The 20,772-nt window shown below is 41.1% G+C and overlaps 1 protein-coding gene across 3 annotated transcripts in view; it reads right to left on the bottom strand.

Moving 5' to 3' along the window:
• KDM4B (lysine demethylase 4B) overlaps positions 1 to 20,772 on the bottom strand; it is a 166,643-nt gene that overhangs the window by 72,254 nt on the left and 73,617 nt on the right. For all 3 annotated transcript variants that reach the window (XM_054013447.1, XM_054013446.1, XM_054013448.1), the window contains exons 6-8: positions 16,638 to 16,687; positions 10,937 to 11,040; positions 5,723 to 5,860 (exon numbers count right to left, since the gene is read on the bottom strand). In XM_054013447.1, the coding sequence (XP_053869422.1) occupies positions 5,723 to 5,860; positions 10,937 to 11,040; positions 16,638 to 16,687 (292 nt within the window). The remainder of the gene's footprint in view (positions 1 to 5,722; positions 5,861 to 10,936; positions 11,041 to 16,637; positions 16,688 to 20,772) is intronic.

Here is a 20,772-nt window from a genome sequence, read left to right as displayed (position 1 = left end):
GGTCAGGTCAACTGAACACCTATTCTGATCAAAGAACTGGAAAGAAAGAAAAAAAAAAAAAAAAAAAAAAAAAAAAAGGCCAGGCCTGAGGCAGAAACCACAGAATTCAGCTGACCATCCAAGGTATCCTGTCTGCCAAGAACCAGGACCTGAGTCTGGGACACAGTAAGCAGATACAAGAGAGACACACAAAGCTGACTTGATAATTGTACCATGCACTGACCCTTAGCTTACTTAAGGATTTCTTGGATAAAGATGCTAATACGATAATGGGCTGTCTATCAGTGACTAGCTGACAGATTACACTTCAGATCTCTAACACTAAATATTCCTGTTCAGCTACAATTATACACCCCTCTAGTCATTTTGACTATTTCCCATGTTCACCTCAGAAACATTTAATTTCCACTGGGTTCTTTAAAAAAATTCATGTTATAGCAGCAAACTAGCCACTTAAATGCCCATCAGACCAACTTCTAATTGAATCTTAACAAATACACACACACACACACACGTGTTTACTAGCCCTAGTTACAAGTCTACAAAGATGTAAGGTACACATATCTATAATTAGTTGCCTATGCAACTTTACAGTCACTGCTGAAGTGTTGATTTTCTGCAAACATTGATACTTGTCCTACAATTACAGCAGAACTAGTTTCTAGTAAACTGATCATTAAACTCTGCTCTGGTTATAATGCATTTTTGCAGTCTAGACAGGTTCTCCTGTTAGCAGTACTTTCTATCTACCTGGCAGGCAATTAGTGCTACTCTATGTAGGTTTTTCTAAGGTCACCCATCACTACAGTACATGAGCACCTTCTTATTGTATGTCATTAACATCTTTCCTTCCATCCACAGCTCTAAGTGGAGCAAAATCTATGCTCTGAGTCCCCAGTGTCAGAGCATATGGAAAAAAGAGCACTGTCCATCTGGCTAGTTGTGAAAGGCCTGTTATTGTCTTCCTGTGTTGTGGTAAGGAGAGGAGTCGGCCTGCTTGTTGCAACCTGGAGAGATGGAACACCAAATAGGTTGATTTTTTTTTTTTTTTTTTTTAAACTGAAATAATATTCTGTACTTCCACAGTGTCATTTCTAAGCACTTTAAGAACTATGATAGTGACTTAGGGAAAAATCACTCTGGTATAAGCGAATATAATACAGCTCTGTCTGACAGCAAAAAAACAAAAACGAACAAAATTAGATTAGCTGCTTTAGTCAACTCATTTAAAAAAACCTGTGGTATTTAACCAGAAAAGAACAGTCCAGGATTTTAATTTCACCATGAAAAGCACAGGCAATCTGAGTTTACACACAACCATCTGATATTTCATTAAATCCTTGTTTAACTTAAAAAGGAGAGGTCAATGAACTTATTGCTCATATACCATAACAGAGCTCACACCTCATCTGGAATCCCCTACCCTGGCAACAAATGGTTAACACACACACATGCAACTCATGACTTTGGAAATAGTAAATGGAATCCTGTAAACAGAGAAGTGTCACCTGGTGCCATGGAAATAAATTGGGCATCTCCTTCCACTCTCCAACTTTCTTTCCCCAGATCTGCTCAGAGTTCTCTATGCTGTTTGTTCAGTAATTTCACGCTATGCCGCTTAACAATGTGAGCATGGAGGCTCAATCTAAAACTGCACTTCCCAAATGTCACTTGTTTGTGAACACATGGCTGAGCTCAAAATTGCTTTTAATATTAGAGCAGTGCCTGGTGGCGCCGCTGTAGTTAAGGGTTTGTCAAAATTTCCATGATTAAACCCCCATTTTCTGGGGTTTACAATTCCAGGAACATTTGCTACAGACTGAAATTTAGTATGCCAGGTTGCAGCAGACCTGAGCACTATTTTTAAAATTTCAAATCAAATTTACGTAGCCATATTTTTTTTTTTTTTTTTTTTTTTTTTTAAAGTCTGATGCATACCAAACTTATTTAAGACCTCTTGTGGGTTTTAGGCTTTTCTTATTGCTCCTTTAACTCCAAAACACAATCTCAGAGTTATGGCTTCCATTCCACCCTTCCTTATTCTGCAGAGCACAGATATAAATAGAATATGGCTTAGTCTACAATCTCAATAAATAATCTGACATCTAACAGGCTGCAAACACCCTAGGGTAGGGTTCAGCTATTTGAGTGGGGAAAGAGGAGGTAACTACACAAGATCTCCATAATCCCATAGTAGCTGGATGTTTCTGCTGTAAAGATCTGCATTTGATTAAATGACAGCATTGACCAAATTGTTATTGTTAAGCTTTGGAGTTTATACCCCATGGAGATTTATCTATAAGAAGCTTTTTCTTTAAGTTTCATAGCATTACACTAGCACTGGTACTAGCTATGGTAAAAACACTGGCATTGGCAGGCAGCGGGCTTTTATTACCATTGTACGTCTCCTAACTCTGTTCAAAGATGGCCTAGATAATGCAACGATAAACATGCAGTGGATGTTCTATACTAGCGCTCCCACCATTCCCAACCACAGCTGCAGTGGGGCTAGTCTGATAGTGGGAATTTTAAGAAAGCTCAGCATATGTAATATTTGAAATGAGATCACTCATTTCAGCTTGTTGATTCAGACAGAGCACTGCATTGGATGCTATGAAAAAGTTTTCTTCATGGCCATGAGGGCGGTAAGTTTTTAATTTTTTTTTTTAAGCTTAATTTTTTTTTTTTTAAACTGATGCACCCTCCTCCAGATAAGAGTTTATGACATACTGGCCAATCCCTACTCCATCTGTGCCCGCACACAAAAGGATCTGTTTAAAGCTGGGACAGCCAATACTATCATGAATTCCATGGCTTTTGTAGCTTTAAGACAGCCCGTTATCTTACTTTGCACTGGAAGAGGTTTGCTGGGTATTATTTCAGTATAGGTTTGGTTTAATGGCATCTAAAAGATTAAAAAATGAAATTAAAGTATATTAAGTGGCTAGCTACAGCCCAGTCAATACTGCCAGAACCTCCTCCTAACATTCCTCCCAGAGCAATAGACAACTGGCAACTGTACTAATTGTTTCATGACCTGGCCCATCTGGTAGCAAAACAGCAAGCTCTGCAACTCCTTGGCATGTATTTTTGTGAATTTAGAGTCATCACTCCTTGGAAAATTAATGGTAGTGTCTCAAAAACGGAGTTTAGGATTCATGCGTCAGGTCATAAAACTAGTTGGAGGTTAGAAATAAATTTTGTCCCATGGTATAGGATTGCTCAGTTAAGCATAGTCTGAAGGCTTAAATCTCTTCCAGAAGAAGCTAGCATTGGCCACGGCTAGAGACACGAGACCAAACTAGATGTAAAATTGATCTGTTCTGATGTGGCACTCATTCTTAATGATAATTACCCCTTTTCCCCTTGGCTAATGACTATATTTTCTAGTGTTTATTACACTGGTGTCTAATCCCAGCCTAATCCGAATGAGTGCGCCTACATCTATGGCTCTCATTCACCACCTCCCCACTATAAGACTAAAAGCAGAGGCAAACTGATAGAGGGAAACAAGCACTGATCACAATGTGACAAGACAGGACAGCACTGGCTGATGAATTCTCTTCATGCCCTGAGCTATATCGGTGCTCAGTGGAATTCCCATCAAGTGGCCTCACATCTCCTCCGAACTGTCAATAAAAAAAAAAACCCTGCTAAGATGTATGTTTGTGGAGTTAAGGGGAATTTATTTTAGAACAAGCACAGAGTTCAGATGTCAAATTTGTCAGCTAATAATAGATCCCCTGAGACATGGGCTGAAAATTACTGGAAAAATAAACGAGACAGGCGTTTCACCTTTCAGTAGCCTAGAGGGATGGGCATACTTTCTGTAGGATGAGCTGCTCAGACACTGAAGATTATGGCATTTGATAGTCACAGCCAGTCTGCCTGCTTAGGCAAATTCACAGAACACCGAACAGGGAGGGGAAGGAGATGTAGCAGAGAAAAGTGCTTCTTCAGGATGAAGTTAGACACAAGCAGCTTTGCTTTCTATTTGGGTAGATGGTATAAATCCAATAAAGAATGACAACTTGAAATAAAAAAAGACGAGAAGATGAACAGTAACATTTCTTAAAGGTATCATGGTTTCCATGATTTCACAAGTTCCTCGACAGCCTGGTATTGGAGTTATGGAGAGAGATCATATTCAGCCTCTAGAGAGAAAGCAGTGCCTCCCATCACTCAAGCAGCCGTCATTCATGGTGATAAAATGAGCAGCATTGATTAGTTCTGAATAAAATCCTGTCTAGGATGTCCTGACTTGGTTGGGAGGAAGATAGCTGAAGGAACTATGCCTTGAAGATGGGTATGTTAAAGTGAGAGAGCTGTCAAAAACAATAATGTCCCTGGGGAGATGAAAAGAGGGTAAAAAACTTCTATGACTAACCATGCACCTCCTCTTACTCACAAAACACAAGTAATTTCTTAAAGAAAAGTGGACACTTACCTTTTCTGGACCAAACTGAACCTTCACTATAAATAAGCTATACACATTTCAGGATCCCAATCCATGGAACAAAATATTATTTTGATCATTATGAACATTAGTGTTCAGATTCTCCTCCTGAATCTGAACTATGCTTTTCCTGAAGGATATGCCTGTAGTAAGCTACCCTAGGGCAGAGATTGTTTTCTCCTCTGTGTTTGGAAAGGAACATGGCACATTTTGGGCAATACCCCCAAACTAAACCACCATCAGCACCTGTGTAATCATTCATCCTTTTTCATAGCCTGTGGGAAGGGGATCCTTAAAAGGACCAGAAATAACACACCCCTATTCATACTTTGTACATGGCACCACCACATCTGAGCATGTCACATCACATGATCTAAATACATTAAAAACACTACCCATTTAGGGCAAGACGTTGAAACACTTCTGCCATCCACTAGCTCTATTCATTAGCTTGGAAGGTATTTCCCTTCCGCCATTACTAAGCACTCAGATAAATGAGTATCAAAACAAATGCTCCATATACTGTACCCTGAAGGCCACCAGCTCTAATTCTGGTGAGCTGTCAAAGGGAACAAGTTACACAAAAAAGACCTTCCATTGAAGATACCCTGCAGCTTTCCCTACAGAGTTTTGTCCCAGGAACCAACAGCTGCAACACTTCAGTTGATTCTAAATGAGATAAAGAGTGAGTAGAGGGTGTTTTCAAGTATTCAGGAGTGAAAGCAAGCTGCACACATTACAGAAATTGGGTTGTTGTCCATTTTTGTTAAGAGTTAAATGGCTACATAAAACTTTCTTTTTTTATTATGCATTTGGGTACACAGCATTAAAATATAGCAGTCACAGGCTATTCTGGGATAATATTTCCCTGTGGAACTTAGTTGGGGTGCCACAGAAAGCTACCAAACCTATTAAAATGTCTCTTATCAACCTCCCATAAAGACCCATATACCAAAGCACTGTTCTCCACAGAATGTAACACACATCTCGCATTCAAGAACTAGGATTTTGGGATTAATTAAAATCCCCTCTCATCCTACCCCCCTATTTTGCAAGTCTCTTCTTCCCCTTCCTAGTTACTGAACTATTCAACTACAGCAGAGGACAATCAAAGGCAACAATTTAACTGGTATGTGGAGAGTATATGTTCTCAGCTGGATAATATTTTCATTCTTGTATGTATCTTAGTGGACACTTCCACATTCATTTGTATTTAAATCAGCTAAAAGGTAGTAAGAACCCACTCATCCAAACAAAGACACTTACTTGCGTAGCCATTTTGCCATAGTCAATCCACCGCAGTGTGGCAAAGTTGGTGGACTCGGCGCAGTTGAAGCCGTGGTTGAATCCCGCGTGGTAGCCGTAAGGAAATGTGATCATAAACTCTCCAGCCTCTTGGGTGATCTGAGAAAAAATAAAGGAAACAAAGATAAAACTGTGATCCCTTGGGGGATATCTGGTGGCCCCGTGGTTTGAGAACAGGGTTATAAACTTAAGGAAATCTGTGAAAAGTCAACTTTGTCTCCATCCAGCTTCTATGGAGCATTTGTGTGTGTGACAAACAAAACACAAAACTTTTATTCTAAAGTAGAGAACAGAGAACTGAAAGGGCAGCGGGTGTTCCTGCTGAAGATACACACAGGCATGGGTAGACTAATGGAAAAAGAAAGGAAGTTTGCACAGAGCCTAGCCACGCTAACTAGCTTCCTACACACAGGGTCATCATCCATGCTTATAAATAGTTAATCCTGGTAGATGGAGGAGCAGACTCTTGGGTAAAAGGTAGAACTAACCCCATTGTATTGTTTTTACAGAGATTAAAATACTTCCATAGAAAAGGATGTTAAAATGGATAGTAGCTGTCAGGGAGCTCTGAATCCTTGTCACTTTAAACCATTCAGTTTAAACACCATCACCTGACTCTCAGGGTAGAGTTTAAAATTATAAAATTGGTCCCAGGGTCTAGCATCCCCAATGCCGTAGAGATCTCTAGACAGTGAGTAGTTTGGCTAATCGTAGCACCAAGTCTACATAAGTGCATAATCTCCAGTTGTCTAGCCATGTTAGAAGGATTAGGCAAAACTGTATTTTCCTCCCAAACATGCCCATAATGTTACTGCTTTCACTTGGAAATGAACCTACCTTTCATGTAGCTTAGCTTTAAACTAATTCACATCATTCACCCACCCCAACACATTAGCCTCATTCCTACCTGTACATGCATAACAAGGCAAACAATAGAAAAAATGACACTATTATTTGCCTACTTATTAATGTGTATTTTGTTTTTAATTTCATCTATGTACACTATTGACTTAAGGTACTGAAGGAAGCTTAAAAGTCACAGAAAAAAAGCTTTAGAGATGACCACTGCAATCAGAAAACACTCAAAATTACGTGGTTCCCACAAAAACTAGTGATTTAAAGTTACCGGGGAGTAGGGAAGTGTTGAAAATCTGGCTGATCAGGTTTATATTATAAAGATACTTAGCACTAGATCAGTGCTTTTACATTAATACAACATCTCAGGAAGGCCGGTGGTAGCGTCTCCATCTTAAAGATTGAGAAAGAGGCAAAATTTCATCTGACACTGTCTTTCTAATACAAAAAGTGTTGGCTGATCCTTTACTATACGAGTAGTTCTGTGGCTATCAGTTATACTCAAGATACTTCCTATCAAGAGGAACTCATCAGTTCACAGCCTAAAAAGGATTCTAGGAACTTTTATCCATTACTAAAAATATGCCTGGATAGTAAAAGATTGCAAGTTAAAAAAAATTCAACCTTTTGAGGCTTCATATGAGTTTCAACACAATCATGAAATATCAAAATCGGATATAAAGGAAAAAGAGGGATGGGGGAAGGGGTGCTAAAGTCAGCCAGGTTCTACAAACACTTATGTTTGAAAAGCTGGACAAAGAAAATATTCCCCCTGTTGCAGATTCCCAATTCATCCCTTACTTAGCAAAGCCCTACTCAAAATGGTCTTTCTGGTTGTCTCAATGAACAATGCAAACATCCTTTCAAACGAAGAGCTACTGCACCTCAAAACTTAATCCACCACTTATTAAACAAATGAAGCACCAGCCAGAAAGGAGGTGGAGGAAAGAAGTTTAAAAAGAATGTTCAAACTGCTTGCCTTCTTCAGATCACTGGGAGATCGAAGTGTCCAATCTGGACTAAACTGCATTCGAGCAGTATAGTGCAGAACACTGGTACTTAAAGGCTGTCATCTGACTAGGACCCTCACCACCAAACAAGAGTTGTATGCTGCACATACAATACTGCTTGCAATATGAATGTCTCTTCCTGTTATGTAAGGATTTTTATTCTTCTCAGCTCACCCGATGTAGGACACAGACAATGCATATGAGGGAACTAAATTAGAGAAGTATCAGAGAGGGACAGACCTGGATCAATGTCTGTGGAAGGATTCAACAAAGTATTTTTAAAGAAAGTTTCCCACTTCTAATAATGTGGTAATGCTGAGTTTGCACAGAACTGAAATACTAACCCCTTCTTGTCTTTTCAATTCTTTATTTTGATGTAATTAACAGTAAGACTATTACAACAAAAGCTGTTCCAAGAGGATTCTGTGGGTTTTCTGAGTGAGAGAAACTCAAGTCTGGTCTCTACCCAGCTTCATGGAGCATCCTCCCAACCAACCCCTTCATAAATCAAGGCAAAGCTGCAGACTGTTAAATTAAGAAGGCGGAAAGATTATGTTCCTGTCAGAAAATCTACATCCTGGTGTCTTCATTTCAAGCCCACAGTGTATGTCCTCCATGTCACCGCTGTCAACATTATCCCAACAATAAATTAGAAAGCACTCAAGATGATGGATAGGCCATGTAGAAAAGTAATAACTATTGAGGGAAAGCCAGCACAAACTGCCACTCATGGAGAAAGCCCTGAATTTACTGACTTCTGCAAGAGCTTGCAGAATAAATGGAGAAATCAATAGGGGATTACAGAAATACACATTTTTAATTATTAAAAAGCTCTAGTATTGATCTGCTTTTTTTCCAGAAGTAAATACCATTACAGAGATTTATAAATGTGTGTGTATTCACTTGTTTGAAGTCTGCCAGGAATTTAGATGAAGGGATCCTGCCTGTATTTTTAGAAGAAGAGAAAAAACATTTGTCTTTCCCTGTAAAATACTGTATTTGAAGCTGCTACTTCTGGTTAGGATTCATCCAGAGGTGGGCTGCTCAGACTAAAAAGTCCTCCCCACAACCCTTCACTGTTAACGGCCTTTCAGTGAGTGCCTCAGTCATAGGAGGAGAAGGGAAGCGGTTATGAAAGCACATCCTTACCCCTTTCTGCAGGTCAGGCTTCTGAGATTTAGACTGTTAAAAATCCCCCCCCCTCCTTTAAAGGGAGCGTTCAGTCTTCAAAACAGTGCTGTTCTTTATGCTGGTCTCTCTTGGCTTTTAATAGAATTCAGTGACAGACTGACTCTGCTAACACTGACACAAGACAGACTGCCCTCATATTTCACTAGGTTTTATATATACTCAGTAGAAAGCCTTGTCTGTCGGACACTTGCACAGTTTTTCTTCACAAATCAAATTATCCCCTGTCCCCCTCCCCCAAATAACAGCTAAGAAGATGGAAAAGCCCTTTCACCAAGCAGTGAATTGGAAATCACTTTCCGTATTATCCCTATGATCATGTTGTTCAATACACACTTCTTGGGATCAGTTAAGAGAGAGACAGAGACAGAGACCCTTCTTTTACAAACTGACTTGCAAGAACACCACTATATATTTGCTTAGCTATTGATCAGAAACCATTCACTTAGGATGTTCTTTAGCCATCAATACGATTTTTGCACCAACAAGTAAGTAAACGGAAAAGCAGGCATATTGCAACAGTTTTGCAACGCAGAAGACACCATAAGCTGGAAAATGCAACTAACTGAAATTTTGTGGGGGTTTTTTTATATTTACTTTAAGTTTTGGACTTTGACAGAGGTAAAAACAATGCCCTAGCAGGCTGCCTGAATGAAATATCAGAAACTATTTCCCCATTTCCTGCTCCTTCTTTGCAGTAGGTCAGCATGACACCGAGGGACACAGTGGCAAATTCCTCTTACTAGAAGATAGTCAAAAAGGTGTACAAGGTTCCTGATTTTTTATTTTTGTCACCATTCTGAGATGCAGCAGCGACCAATCTTTAGGCTCAATTCAGCTGATTATGTTCACTGGGACCTGAGCTTCTAAACTCAAAGATATCAGAACAACAATGTGAGAAGCAAGATCTAGAGTTCAACCTATACAAGCGTGCAAAGGAATGCAAAGGAGAAATCCCTAAAACTTAACAGTCAGATTTTCAAAACTCAACTGCCATTTAGGCTCCAAAATAAGCAACCAGATGCTCTTCTGAAGATCTCTGGACTCACATTTCAAGGTAAGCAGCGGGGACAGTGAATTTCCAAAATTCTTTATCAAAAGGAATAAATAATTCCCCAAACGGCCACTTATGCATTACCTTCGGACACACCCCATATTCCCCACATATTGCTCCAGCCCATCCATCTATTTTCTCAAGACAGTGAATTTACACTGTGAGCATCTTAAGAGGATATTCAGATCCCAAATTTGGGTACTCCCACTGGAGTTTAGGTGTGTAAATCAAGCATTTATGTGCTTCCATGTGAAAGTTGGGCTCCACAAGTGAAAGTATGAAAACACATTAAGGATTCAAGTTTGCTGACCTCTTATGAACAGCAATTTAATATGGACCAGTGTGCGCAAACTGGGCCCCAGTCAAATGTCTGATGCTGAACCACAGGCGTCACACTGCATCTCACAAGCTTCCACTGCACTGACAGCAAGTCCATCTGAGAAGTCAGATGATTGCACTTCAAATTTCATTCATCACAGCCTTTCGCTAGGAAAAATGAAGCAGCTTCTGGAGCAGCAAATTGAATGAATTCATAGTCTTGACGCTGTACAAGAGCCAGGATCTTTTATTTCCAAACGGATATTAATTCCATCTCAAAGTATCGTGGGGGGGCCTTTCAACTCAGTTCTGTACTCTGTCTCAGACACTAACTCTAGCAAAATCCTTACTTTACTTAGAAGAAAGCATGGTGGCAATATTCTCTTCAGAAATGGGGACGTAAAGAGGATGAAAAAGGACAAAATTAATAAGACACACCACCACCACCACCACCACCTCCACCCTTATGTTTATGTTGGCAGAATGCTTTGGGATGCTCAGATGAAAGATGGTACTCGAGTACTAGAAGTACTTTACAAAAATTTGTTTCAGCCAAGCCCTGAATGCTAATTTTTAAACAGCCACCTGGTTTTAACTGATAGTATATAGTTTACATAACAATGCATTGAGAAATGAAGTATTCTATTCCCCAGACTGCCTGCCCTGAAACGGTTTCCTTTAAGCAGAGGAGAGAAGCCCCAGGCTGTCAACAAACCTACAGACTTCTCTTAAAACAGCCTCTGTACATACCCGGTCAAATGGGATGCCATATTTCTTCAAGATGGAGGGTGAAATGAGGGTCATCTTGTGGCGAAGGAAGGCATCACATCCCTGAGAGCTTCCTGGGAAAAATCCTGCAGAGGGATTCAGAGGAAAACAAAACATCACCACAGGCAGATTTTCCCAGCTAGATACACCCATTAACCAACAAACAGACAGCAAAAATGTTAATCTGCCCAAACATTTTGTAGACGGTTGAAACTAGAGGTATACAATTGCAGGTTGCGGCAGGATAAGTAGCAATGCCCTCATTGCCTAAAAAATAGTGACAGGGACAACAGTGGTCTTAAAATAGCAGTCTAACAAGTATTACCCTTTCGCAAGAGAAGACCAGCCTCCTGAACGCTACTGAAAACTAGAGCGGAAGGGGAGCAAGACACCTCATCTCGCGCCATACTGATGCTTTATCAGTGCTCCCCAGAAATACATGATCAGGGGCCTCAAAATTCCAGTGTCAGCCATCTTCCCTGCAACTTATGATTTTCCTGGCCTGAGACCTTAGGATATTCCAACCTGCTACAGGTTATCCACAAAGCACTGCCAATAAGGTTTGCAGCTCAAATATTGTACACTGAGCTCTAGGAAAGTGATTACTAACTAGGATAGGGTTACCATATTTAAAAAACAAAAAAAGAGGACACTCCACGGGGCCCTGACCCCACCCCTTTCCCACCCCCGGTCCCGTCCTAACTCTGCCCCCTCCCCTGAGCGCCCCGCATTCCCCTTCCTCCCTCCCAGCCACGTGAAAAGGGCTGCCCGAGCGCTACCGGCTTCACGGTTTGCCGGGCAGCCCCCAGGCTCTGCGCTCCCGGCCAGCGCTTCCCCAGCGCAGCTGGAGCCCGGGAGGGGAAGCACCCAGCTGGGGGTGCAGGGTCTGGAGGCTGCCCGGCAAACTGTGAAGCTGGTAGCGCTCGGGCTTTGGGCAGCCCCCATGCCTCCAGACCCTGCTCCCCCGGCCGGGCACTTCCCCTCCCGGGCTCCGGCTGCTGTGCTCCTCCCCTGACTCTTCGGCTCTGTTTAAGAGCCGAGCTGCCCGAGCACTACCGGCTTCGGGCAGCCGCCGGAGCCCAGGAGGGGAAGTGCCCGGCCGACGGTATTTTTCCCGGACCTGTTCGGCTTTTTGGCAGTTCCCCCCGGTCGGGGGTTTGATTACCAAAAAGACGGACATGTCCAGGAAAAAACGGACGTATGGTAACCTAAACTAGGATCTCTCACAAATACTGTCTGGTCACTGCCTACATATATTCCCATTTCCAAAAATATAGTGTCTGAAATTTAAGAACAAAACGTTCATCCTCACTCTTAGAAGTTGTCTACCTTATACGGCCCCACAATCACCGTAGTATCAGCATGCCTCACAATCTTTAATGGATTTAACTTCACAGCACCTCTGTGGGGTAGGAAAGAGCTAGAATCTCTATTTTACAAATGGAGAACTGAGGCACAGAGGCAAAGTGACTTGCCAGAGGTCACATACGGCAATAATTGCCGTACTTCAGAATGATGCCTAGGGCAGGGGTAAAAAGAGAAACAAAACCCCACACATTTAAGAACTGTCCACTAATTTTATTACTGTTACCCTCATCCTCCCTCCTAGTGCTTGTCACATACATTCATCTTAAACTGTCTTAAGCCCTTCAGGGCAGGGACCATATCTCCTAATGTTTTTATAGCACCTAGCACCATGGGAACCCCCAAACCTCACCGAGGCCTTCAGGCACTAACAATATAAAAAATAACAAGCCTCAGTAAAGCTTGTCACCCTCCTTGGTCTTCTACTGATGTGCCTGCCCTTTATCCTTCTGGACTTACAACACTACTGCATTGTTCTCAAACTTATTTGATCACACACACCTCTTCTTTGCACCTATAGTACTTTACGCCCTCACTCCTCATGCCACACAAGTACATAGACCAATTTAAAACAAAAAATCAACATGCAACTCTCACTAAATATTAAAGACAGTAAAGCATTGGTTCAAACAGAACCAACAATCCATTGTAATAAGAGCAAAAGCAAAAACTGATTGTGGTCGGCGCTTACAATGAAATGCACACCATGTTGTAGCAAATGGACTAACACACACACAGCAATGACTTTGCATAATACTAGGCAAGCTTAACAGTCAAATGCACAGCGCCATCTGAGGACCTGGTATGTCTGGAGGAATCAGCTTTGCTAGTTATTCACTGCTGTGGGTAAAATGTGCGCAGCAGTGAGGTGACTTCCCCCCCTCCCCCCAAAAAAAGCGTTTCACGTCCCCTTTACAATACATTTTGTACTTCCAGGGGAGCCCACCCCCAAGTTTGAGAACCTTTGTTCTAGACAATGTTTCCTGTTGCAGATGGCTGATTAAACCAATCCAAATTAGGGGTGGAAGGGGAAAAAACACCGGGGGGAGGGGGGGGGAGAGAGATAATATAACCCGAGCCCTGGAAACAAAACTAAATTGATGGCATGTACTGGAGGAGGTTTTAGAAAGTGCAAAGGATTACTGGATTCCGGCAACATTTTTTTTTAAAAACACTAAAAGCATTTCAATTAGAATTATGACTGCCTGCCACCCAGTTTGTCGTCCCTCTCTGCAGTTCCTCTTTTTAATGCACAGTTTAAGTGGCTCTCATTAAAGCTACTAATAAAGGAGCACATTTTAAGTGATTAGCACCAATAACGTGGCAACACATTAACGTTCTCTCCATGGGCTCCACAACTCTCCCAGAGAGCCCATTTATAGCTCAGCTATTCATTTTCCATATTAATCGCAAACTCATTTCACTGTACCAAACATCTCCATAATACAGTCCATTGACACACCAGTCGGGGGGGGGGGGGGGGGGAATGTTTAAAAAGTGACATTTTCTTTTCTGGACTAAAGGGATGGTGTGGGTGGGGAATGGAGGAGTCCAAAATGAAAGACCAGGTCATTAGCAATATATCATTGGATTTTGTCTCACTGTCAGTAAAAAGTATATTACAAAAGAGAATTTGAAAATATCCCTTGACTTTTTTTAGTCTGGTATAAAATTCCATTTCTATAGGACATCTGCATTTATGGGCTTTTTTTTTTTTTTTTTTTTTGATGGCTGAAATGGTAGTTTCTAGGAAACCTGACACATGACCACAGACAAAAATTGTATGATCCATAATTGCTTTGAAGCCCTAATTTCTCAGGTAGTTGTTTTCACCATGTTCTCTCTGTTTATATAGTGTCATTGGTGTACATGGCTCTTAAAAGCCAAGAGAACAAGACTCCCTTCCCCTGGGAAGCCCATACACATTTAGACTAGTCTTGACCCATGATTGACTTTTTCTGGTATGACATGATCGGTAAAAATGTTAAGACGATCCGTGAGAAATGTTAATATTATAAGTGCATTTTGGTGGTTAGCACCGGATTAAAAACTGAATAGAAAACAGTTTTCCAGACTGTCTATTTTCCCACCCTCTTTTGCATAATGACTGAACAAGGGAGACACATCTATAGGATAATGACTGCTTGAAATCTATAGCTGAAAGCTTGCCTCACTAAATGGGAGATTTGGTTTTTAGTTAGTAATTCCAGAGCAGGGACTTTGGTTGGTACTGACTCCCTACTCTACAGAGCCATGTGTGCCTATAATATTTGTAAGTACAAAGAGATAGAACTCCATGGGGGGGTGGGGGGGGAAGGGGGGAGATAAATATCCTTTCTGGAGCCAGTCACTAAAACAGAGGAGCTTCCCATACTAGTCTTCTCCCATTTAAAATCCACACCACTATTACTTCCCAAAATGGCGATGCTATGCTGTATCCACACCAGTGAGGTGCTGGTGCCATAATACACTGGAGGTGGATAGCAGCACGTGGGCCAACCTTAGTGGCGTGTCAGGCAGGTGTGTATACACAATAGTGTTTTAGCAGCTGAGGGTGAGAGGCTCTCTGGGAGGCTAGCAAAGTACAAGAGGCCTGGTTGGAAATGGTCCTTGGCAATGCATATGCACCCAGTCAGCCTGTTGTCAATTTCACAGGCTCAGTTGGCAGGCAGCTCTTTAGATGTCTAAAGCCTGCAGGGGGTTATGGAATCTAACAAGAGAAGACACCCATTCCTGTAAAACACAAGGATTCCAGGGCAAACCCTGTAAACGGGGTAATTCCTGGTTTGGAGGGATATAGAGAAGATCTGGGTTAAACCTATAAACCATTGTATCTGAATCAGTGGAGCTCAGGAGAGTAGGGAAGATGCTTTTGTGATCCAATGGCAATGTGAGGGATGTCAGATTTGACCTGCTGATTCTGTTATGGGGCTATTCTTAGTTTCAGTGAGCACAGGCTCTCATGATCACAGAAAAGGCACACAAAATTCTCTCACAGGAACTCTTTAAGGTTATATAGAAGGAGGTGGTAGAAGGAATATAGGATCCCATCAGCAAAGGCCTTTCAAATCTAAGTCATACAGAATAAATGTGATAGGATGCTACCCTTTAAGAATTCTGTGACCATGTTGCAGATGTCACTGTTACTTGTCCTCTCCTTTTTCTTTACATATTAATAAACTGTCTAACATTTCTCATCTGTTCTACCTTCCTCTTTTAAGCGATTCTAAAAAGAGTGGAAAACTGGATGAACTGTCACTGGGAAGACTAGAGTACACATTTAAGAGCAGAACATGAAGGGAACTCTTTTCATGGTATTAAGCATAAGGTTACTTCATGGTACTTGCCTGGGAAAGACCTATTAAATTGAAGGGATACAGTGCTTTGTGGGACCCAGCTCTGTCGATGTTTGAGCTCTGACTCCACAATGCACTTGAAAAAACTTACACTTGAATATCACTTGGCTATATCAAACTCTATTCCTTGCTACCCTTCCCCCTTCTGTTCCCTGATTTTTAATCAGATGAAAATAACTGGCTCTAGAATACAGCACACTCAGGAAGAGCACGCCCCATTGTTGCAGTTAGCCTTGGTTGTGTCCCCGCATCTTTTTATTTTTTAACATGAAGTTTATTATAAAGGAGAGAATCTGTCCAGTAAACAGTAACAGGAATGCCACCAAAGAGGGTATGCATGTCATTACATACATCATGAAGAGAGAACTCCAATAATTATAGCCCCTGTATCCACCATTACTGAGTTTGTAAGCATTTTTTTTTTAAATTAAAAATGCTCAGCAACAATCAATACAAACGCAGTTTGTATTTAACAGACTTGTGAGGGTAGCAAAAAAAAATAAAAATACTACAATATTCTCCTTCAGAGTTTCTCCTAGCAGTAGGGGAAGGGAAGCTGCCATAGAAGCTCTAGTGATGGCCCTCCACATAAAGGGATCAGTAGAGCTCTCATCTCACCAAGGCAGACTTTAACATGGCATCAATTGCAAATGGAGATGCAAGCTGGGTTTCTGATTGAAATTCATGCCCAGGACAACAGAGTGGTTTGGTCTCAAAAGCTCAAAATGAAAGGTTTTATCATCAGTTTTAGTCTGGCCTTGGTATGTCAGGAAAGTGTGGCTATGAAAAGCCAGCTGCACCAGTATTTACTGTTTACAGAACTAGTGATGAGACAACAAGGTTTCAGCCCTCAACAGCAATGACTCTGGGTCTAGTACAGCCAATGCAAATTCATTGCACAGCTCTAAACTACATTCAGTCTCAGTAACAGCAACATTAACAAAGTGGCAGCTAAAGCTTACCTTTTGCCAGGCGTTCCAATCGCTTGCCGTGTTCTGGTGGTATGGCATACCTAGGGAAAAAACAAAAAACACTCATCAGGAAAATAAATGCCATATCTCACATCAGAATACAGTCTCAGAATGGAAACAGATGGGGGCGAATGTCATCACTACTATAGTTCAGCCCCAATCTGCAAATGAAAGAAGGAAGTACAAACAAAAAAATGTAGAAGTGTGAAAGGTATTGATAAAAACATGAATACAATTCTAGGAGGAAAGCCAGATTGTTACTGAAGGAGCTGAAGTTCTTGGCAACTTCGTAAGAGTTCTTTTTTTCTGCAGTATTATTATGTAGCATCACAAGATGTCACAGAGAGTGACTCATAAGCTAGAAGAGAAAGGTTTTAAATTAGATTTAATGAGGTAAAATGGTGATACAATGCAGCGAAGCCCAGGAGTAAACAAGTATGGAGAATGAATTAAATGTTCTTTAGTAGAAAAGTTGCATACAAGATAAAACTGAACTTAACTGATAAGAAGCTCTAGGCTAAATATCTACTTTATGAATGTAGATGGCCTTTATCTAAGTAGTATCTAGGCACTCAACATAGGCAAAAGTTCAGCAGAACATATGGGACAGGAGCCCAGTAATTTATATGCTTATTTTTGATCTATGAGATTGTCCCAAGGGTTACAAAATCCTCTATTCAAACAGAAGAGAGGATGGTTCAGTTCTAAGTACCTACCTGTTTCTTAGCCAAATATCATCAACGGCTACACAGAGCTAGAAATGGGCCTCTCCTCTCTTGGGAAAGGGGCCGAGAGGGCCATAATAGATACTTAATATCTGTACTACCACCAAAAACATTAAAAGAACATTAAGGTCACAGTCACAAAGTCAATCATTTAGAAGTTATGACGTGCCACAATTTCGGTTGCCTATGTTGGTTAAAGTTTGGTAAAATTATAGGCAACTGAAAACTGTGTCTTATAACCGGAAGAGTTGGGCAATCCTAATAAGCAGTGCTACCAGCTCTACCTATTATGGGGACTCCCAATTACATTAGAAAGACTACATTCCTTCTAGAGGCCAGTCCCCTTCACATTGTTCCTCAGTTCTAAGACAAGAGAGTCATTTATCCAGACTGCAAAGAGTAACGGGGGGAAGTCATATTTCAAACTTTCTTTGTATGAACCAAAGTGAATTTCCGCACATAGCAATCTGGAGGTGCATGATCTAATGGAGAGAGGATAACAGGCGGTGCTTCAAGATTTAGCCCCTAAGCTGATTTAAACTGGCAGCTTTAAAAAAAAAAAACACAATTTTCCAAGAAAAACACCATGTAGCATTTAATATTACAGAATAAGATATTAATGTGCTCCCAGTACCTTTTGACAGAACTTTAAATTGTATAATTATCAAACAATTTCATTTGTCTTGGATAAAGCTAGGAGCTTTTCTTTTTAAATGGCCATTTATCACTTACATAAAAGTGATAAAAATAATCCTAATCCAAAACTCCTTTGTGGGATTAATGTCCCTTAAAGATGGGAAATGAAACATTCCATTCCTTCTGGGAAAATACTGAAGGATTGGGAAAGAACTAATTTATGTCTACAAGGCTGCTGCTGATTAATGTAATATCCCCAGTCTACAATGCTACTTTCACTTAATTAGTGCCTGTAATTGGGAGTTGTAAAGATAAGATTAATTGAATCCAGAGGATGTTAAAAGTTTAATACATTGAAACATGGTCATTGTGTTATCTGAAACTGCAGCCTGCAAGAAGCTGAGCTGAGTCCATAGAGAGCCTGAATAAGAGTTGCTTGGATAGGAACACAGCAGAACTGAATTTCCAGTGCGCTCAAAAAACTAAAGCGTAAACATCTATAGGTCAACATCCCTGCCACCACAAAACTCGCAGGTGCACACAGTGCAACAATTGGTTCAAAATTTATAAAACTTTCTACTCTGATCAGAGTACTGCAAAGAAGAGGTGCTGTGCCATCTTACAGATTTACTCTTGGCAAGCAACAAAATCGGTCACAGTGGAATTAAAAGCAGGCCAAATTTTGCCTTCAGTTACACCCAACACAATCCCACTGAATTCAGTAGGGTTGCACTGATGTGTTTGTAGCGGGAATTTGGCCAGCTATGTTTTAAGATCAAAAGAGAGGAAAACTTTTCCTTTCAACTGTAAGTACTGTGCAGATTTGAGCTAACAAAGCCTATGTGATCAGACATGAAATTATCAATCAAAAGGCAGAAGAAAAAGGAGGTGACGGAAAGATTAGAAATGGCCACAATCAAAAGAATTACTGTAATTATATCAGTGAAAGGTCTGGCCATCGTAGATGGCCTAATAATGACATTATCCTCCTGCATTCACTTAGCTAGCACTATGAAAAATGGCAATTGCTTTAGGGATAAAATCTTTGACAGATGTAGCTGAAAAAAACACAACCTTCAACAGCAGCTGCTGTAACTTGTTTCAGGTACTGTACCCATAGCTTGGACTCTGGTCAACAGAACATTTTTAATTTCCAAGACAGATGCTTTACTATACACCATCTCTGCAGGTAGAACAGGATTACTTTCTGTACATGATCCTCTTCCTCATGGCACCTGCATCACTAACACTTGGAGATTTCTACCTAGTGCTAAACAGTAATTTAATTTCACATTTAAAGCACTCTAGTTCTCATCCTGAGAGACAGATAGCTTTGATGTTTGTCCTCAGGTTAAAACATCAAAATGTCATGGAAAATCAAAATACTAATTCATTAAGCTCAGGATGAGGTGTCAAAACAAAGAGATGTCAACGGCCCAGAAACAAAGCTGGTCTACACTGAAAAGTTACATCGGCATAGCTGTCTCTCTCAGGGTGTGAAAAATCCACCCCTTAAGAGATGAAGTTAAGCTCAATGGAAGAATTTTTCCATCAACCTAGCTACAGCCTCTCGGGGAGGTAGATTACCTACCTTCCCATTGCTGTAATAAGGCTATGTCTACACTACCGCGGTAAGTCGAACTACGCTACGCAACTCCAGCTACGTGAATAACATAGCTGGAGTCGACGTACCTTAGGTTGAGTTACCGCAAGGTCTACACCGCGGGAGGTCAATGGGAGAAACTCTCCCGTCGACTTACCTTACTCTTCTCGTTGGGGGTAGAGTACAGGGTTCGACTGGAAAGCGATCTGCTGTCAATTTGGCGGATTTTCACTAGACCCGCTAAATCGACCGCCAGTGGTCTCAGCACCTCGATCCCAGCTGTAGTGTAGACACAGCCATAAGTGTCTACACTGAAGTGCTACAGCAGTGCAGCTACAGTGCTGCCGCTGTAGTGTTTTAAGTGTAGACATAGACATAGCTTCTGCAAGTTGCTCCAAAACCCCTTCAGCATTGCAGGATTTATTCATCTGACCAATAAGTGGCCACAGCAAGTTTTGAGAGATAACAGTTGTACACCTCTATCATCTCTCTAGTTTTCTGCTTTGGTGGACCAGTTGCCTCCACCTCTCTAGAGAAGCATCCTGTAGGGCACACAGGTTAACAGTAAGAGATGGCCATTTATTTTAGAGCAAAAAGGGCCTTTTTTTTTATGTTGGCAACTCGTGGGTCCTAAAGCAACTCTCACTGAAGGTATGAAGACAAGTAAGTGTATTTAGCATAATACAGTGTCTGGCACTCTATAAAGATCTTATTAGACCTTTCCCAGAACAGGGACAATTCCATTCCCTATGTCTTCCTTTGCAAGCCACACATACCAATCGTGAGTTAAAATTACATGTCTCTTCTGGCCACTGAACTAGCCACTTCTATGATGGGCAGATGCAGATTGCAAGAGACAGACAGGAAGGGTTTCATTAAACCCTCTAATCAAAAGTAACACCAAATAAAGTGTTGGAGCTCTGAATATGTGCTTCTTTCAGGAATAAGATTTGTCAACAGATAGAGTCCTGCATTGACAATTAAGGGAATTGGCCCCCTCAAAAGCAGTGTGAAATCTAATAAAATCATAGAAATGTAGGGCTGAAAGGAATCTTGAAAGATCATCCAGTCCAGCCCCATGCACAGAGGCAGGACCTAGACCATCCCTGACAGGTGTCTGTCTAACCTGTTCTTAAAACCTCTTGATGACGGGGATTCCACA

This window comes from Malaclemys terrapin, chromosome 24 (genome assembly GCF_027887155.1).
Source record: "Malaclemys terrapin pileata isolate rMalTer1 chromosome 24, rMalTer1.hap1, whole genome shotgun sequence".
Lineage (NCBI taxonomy): Eukaryota > Metazoa > Chordata > Testudines > Emydidae > Malaclemys > Malaclemys terrapin.
This window is presented reverse-complemented; position numbering and strand designations above follow the sequence as displayed.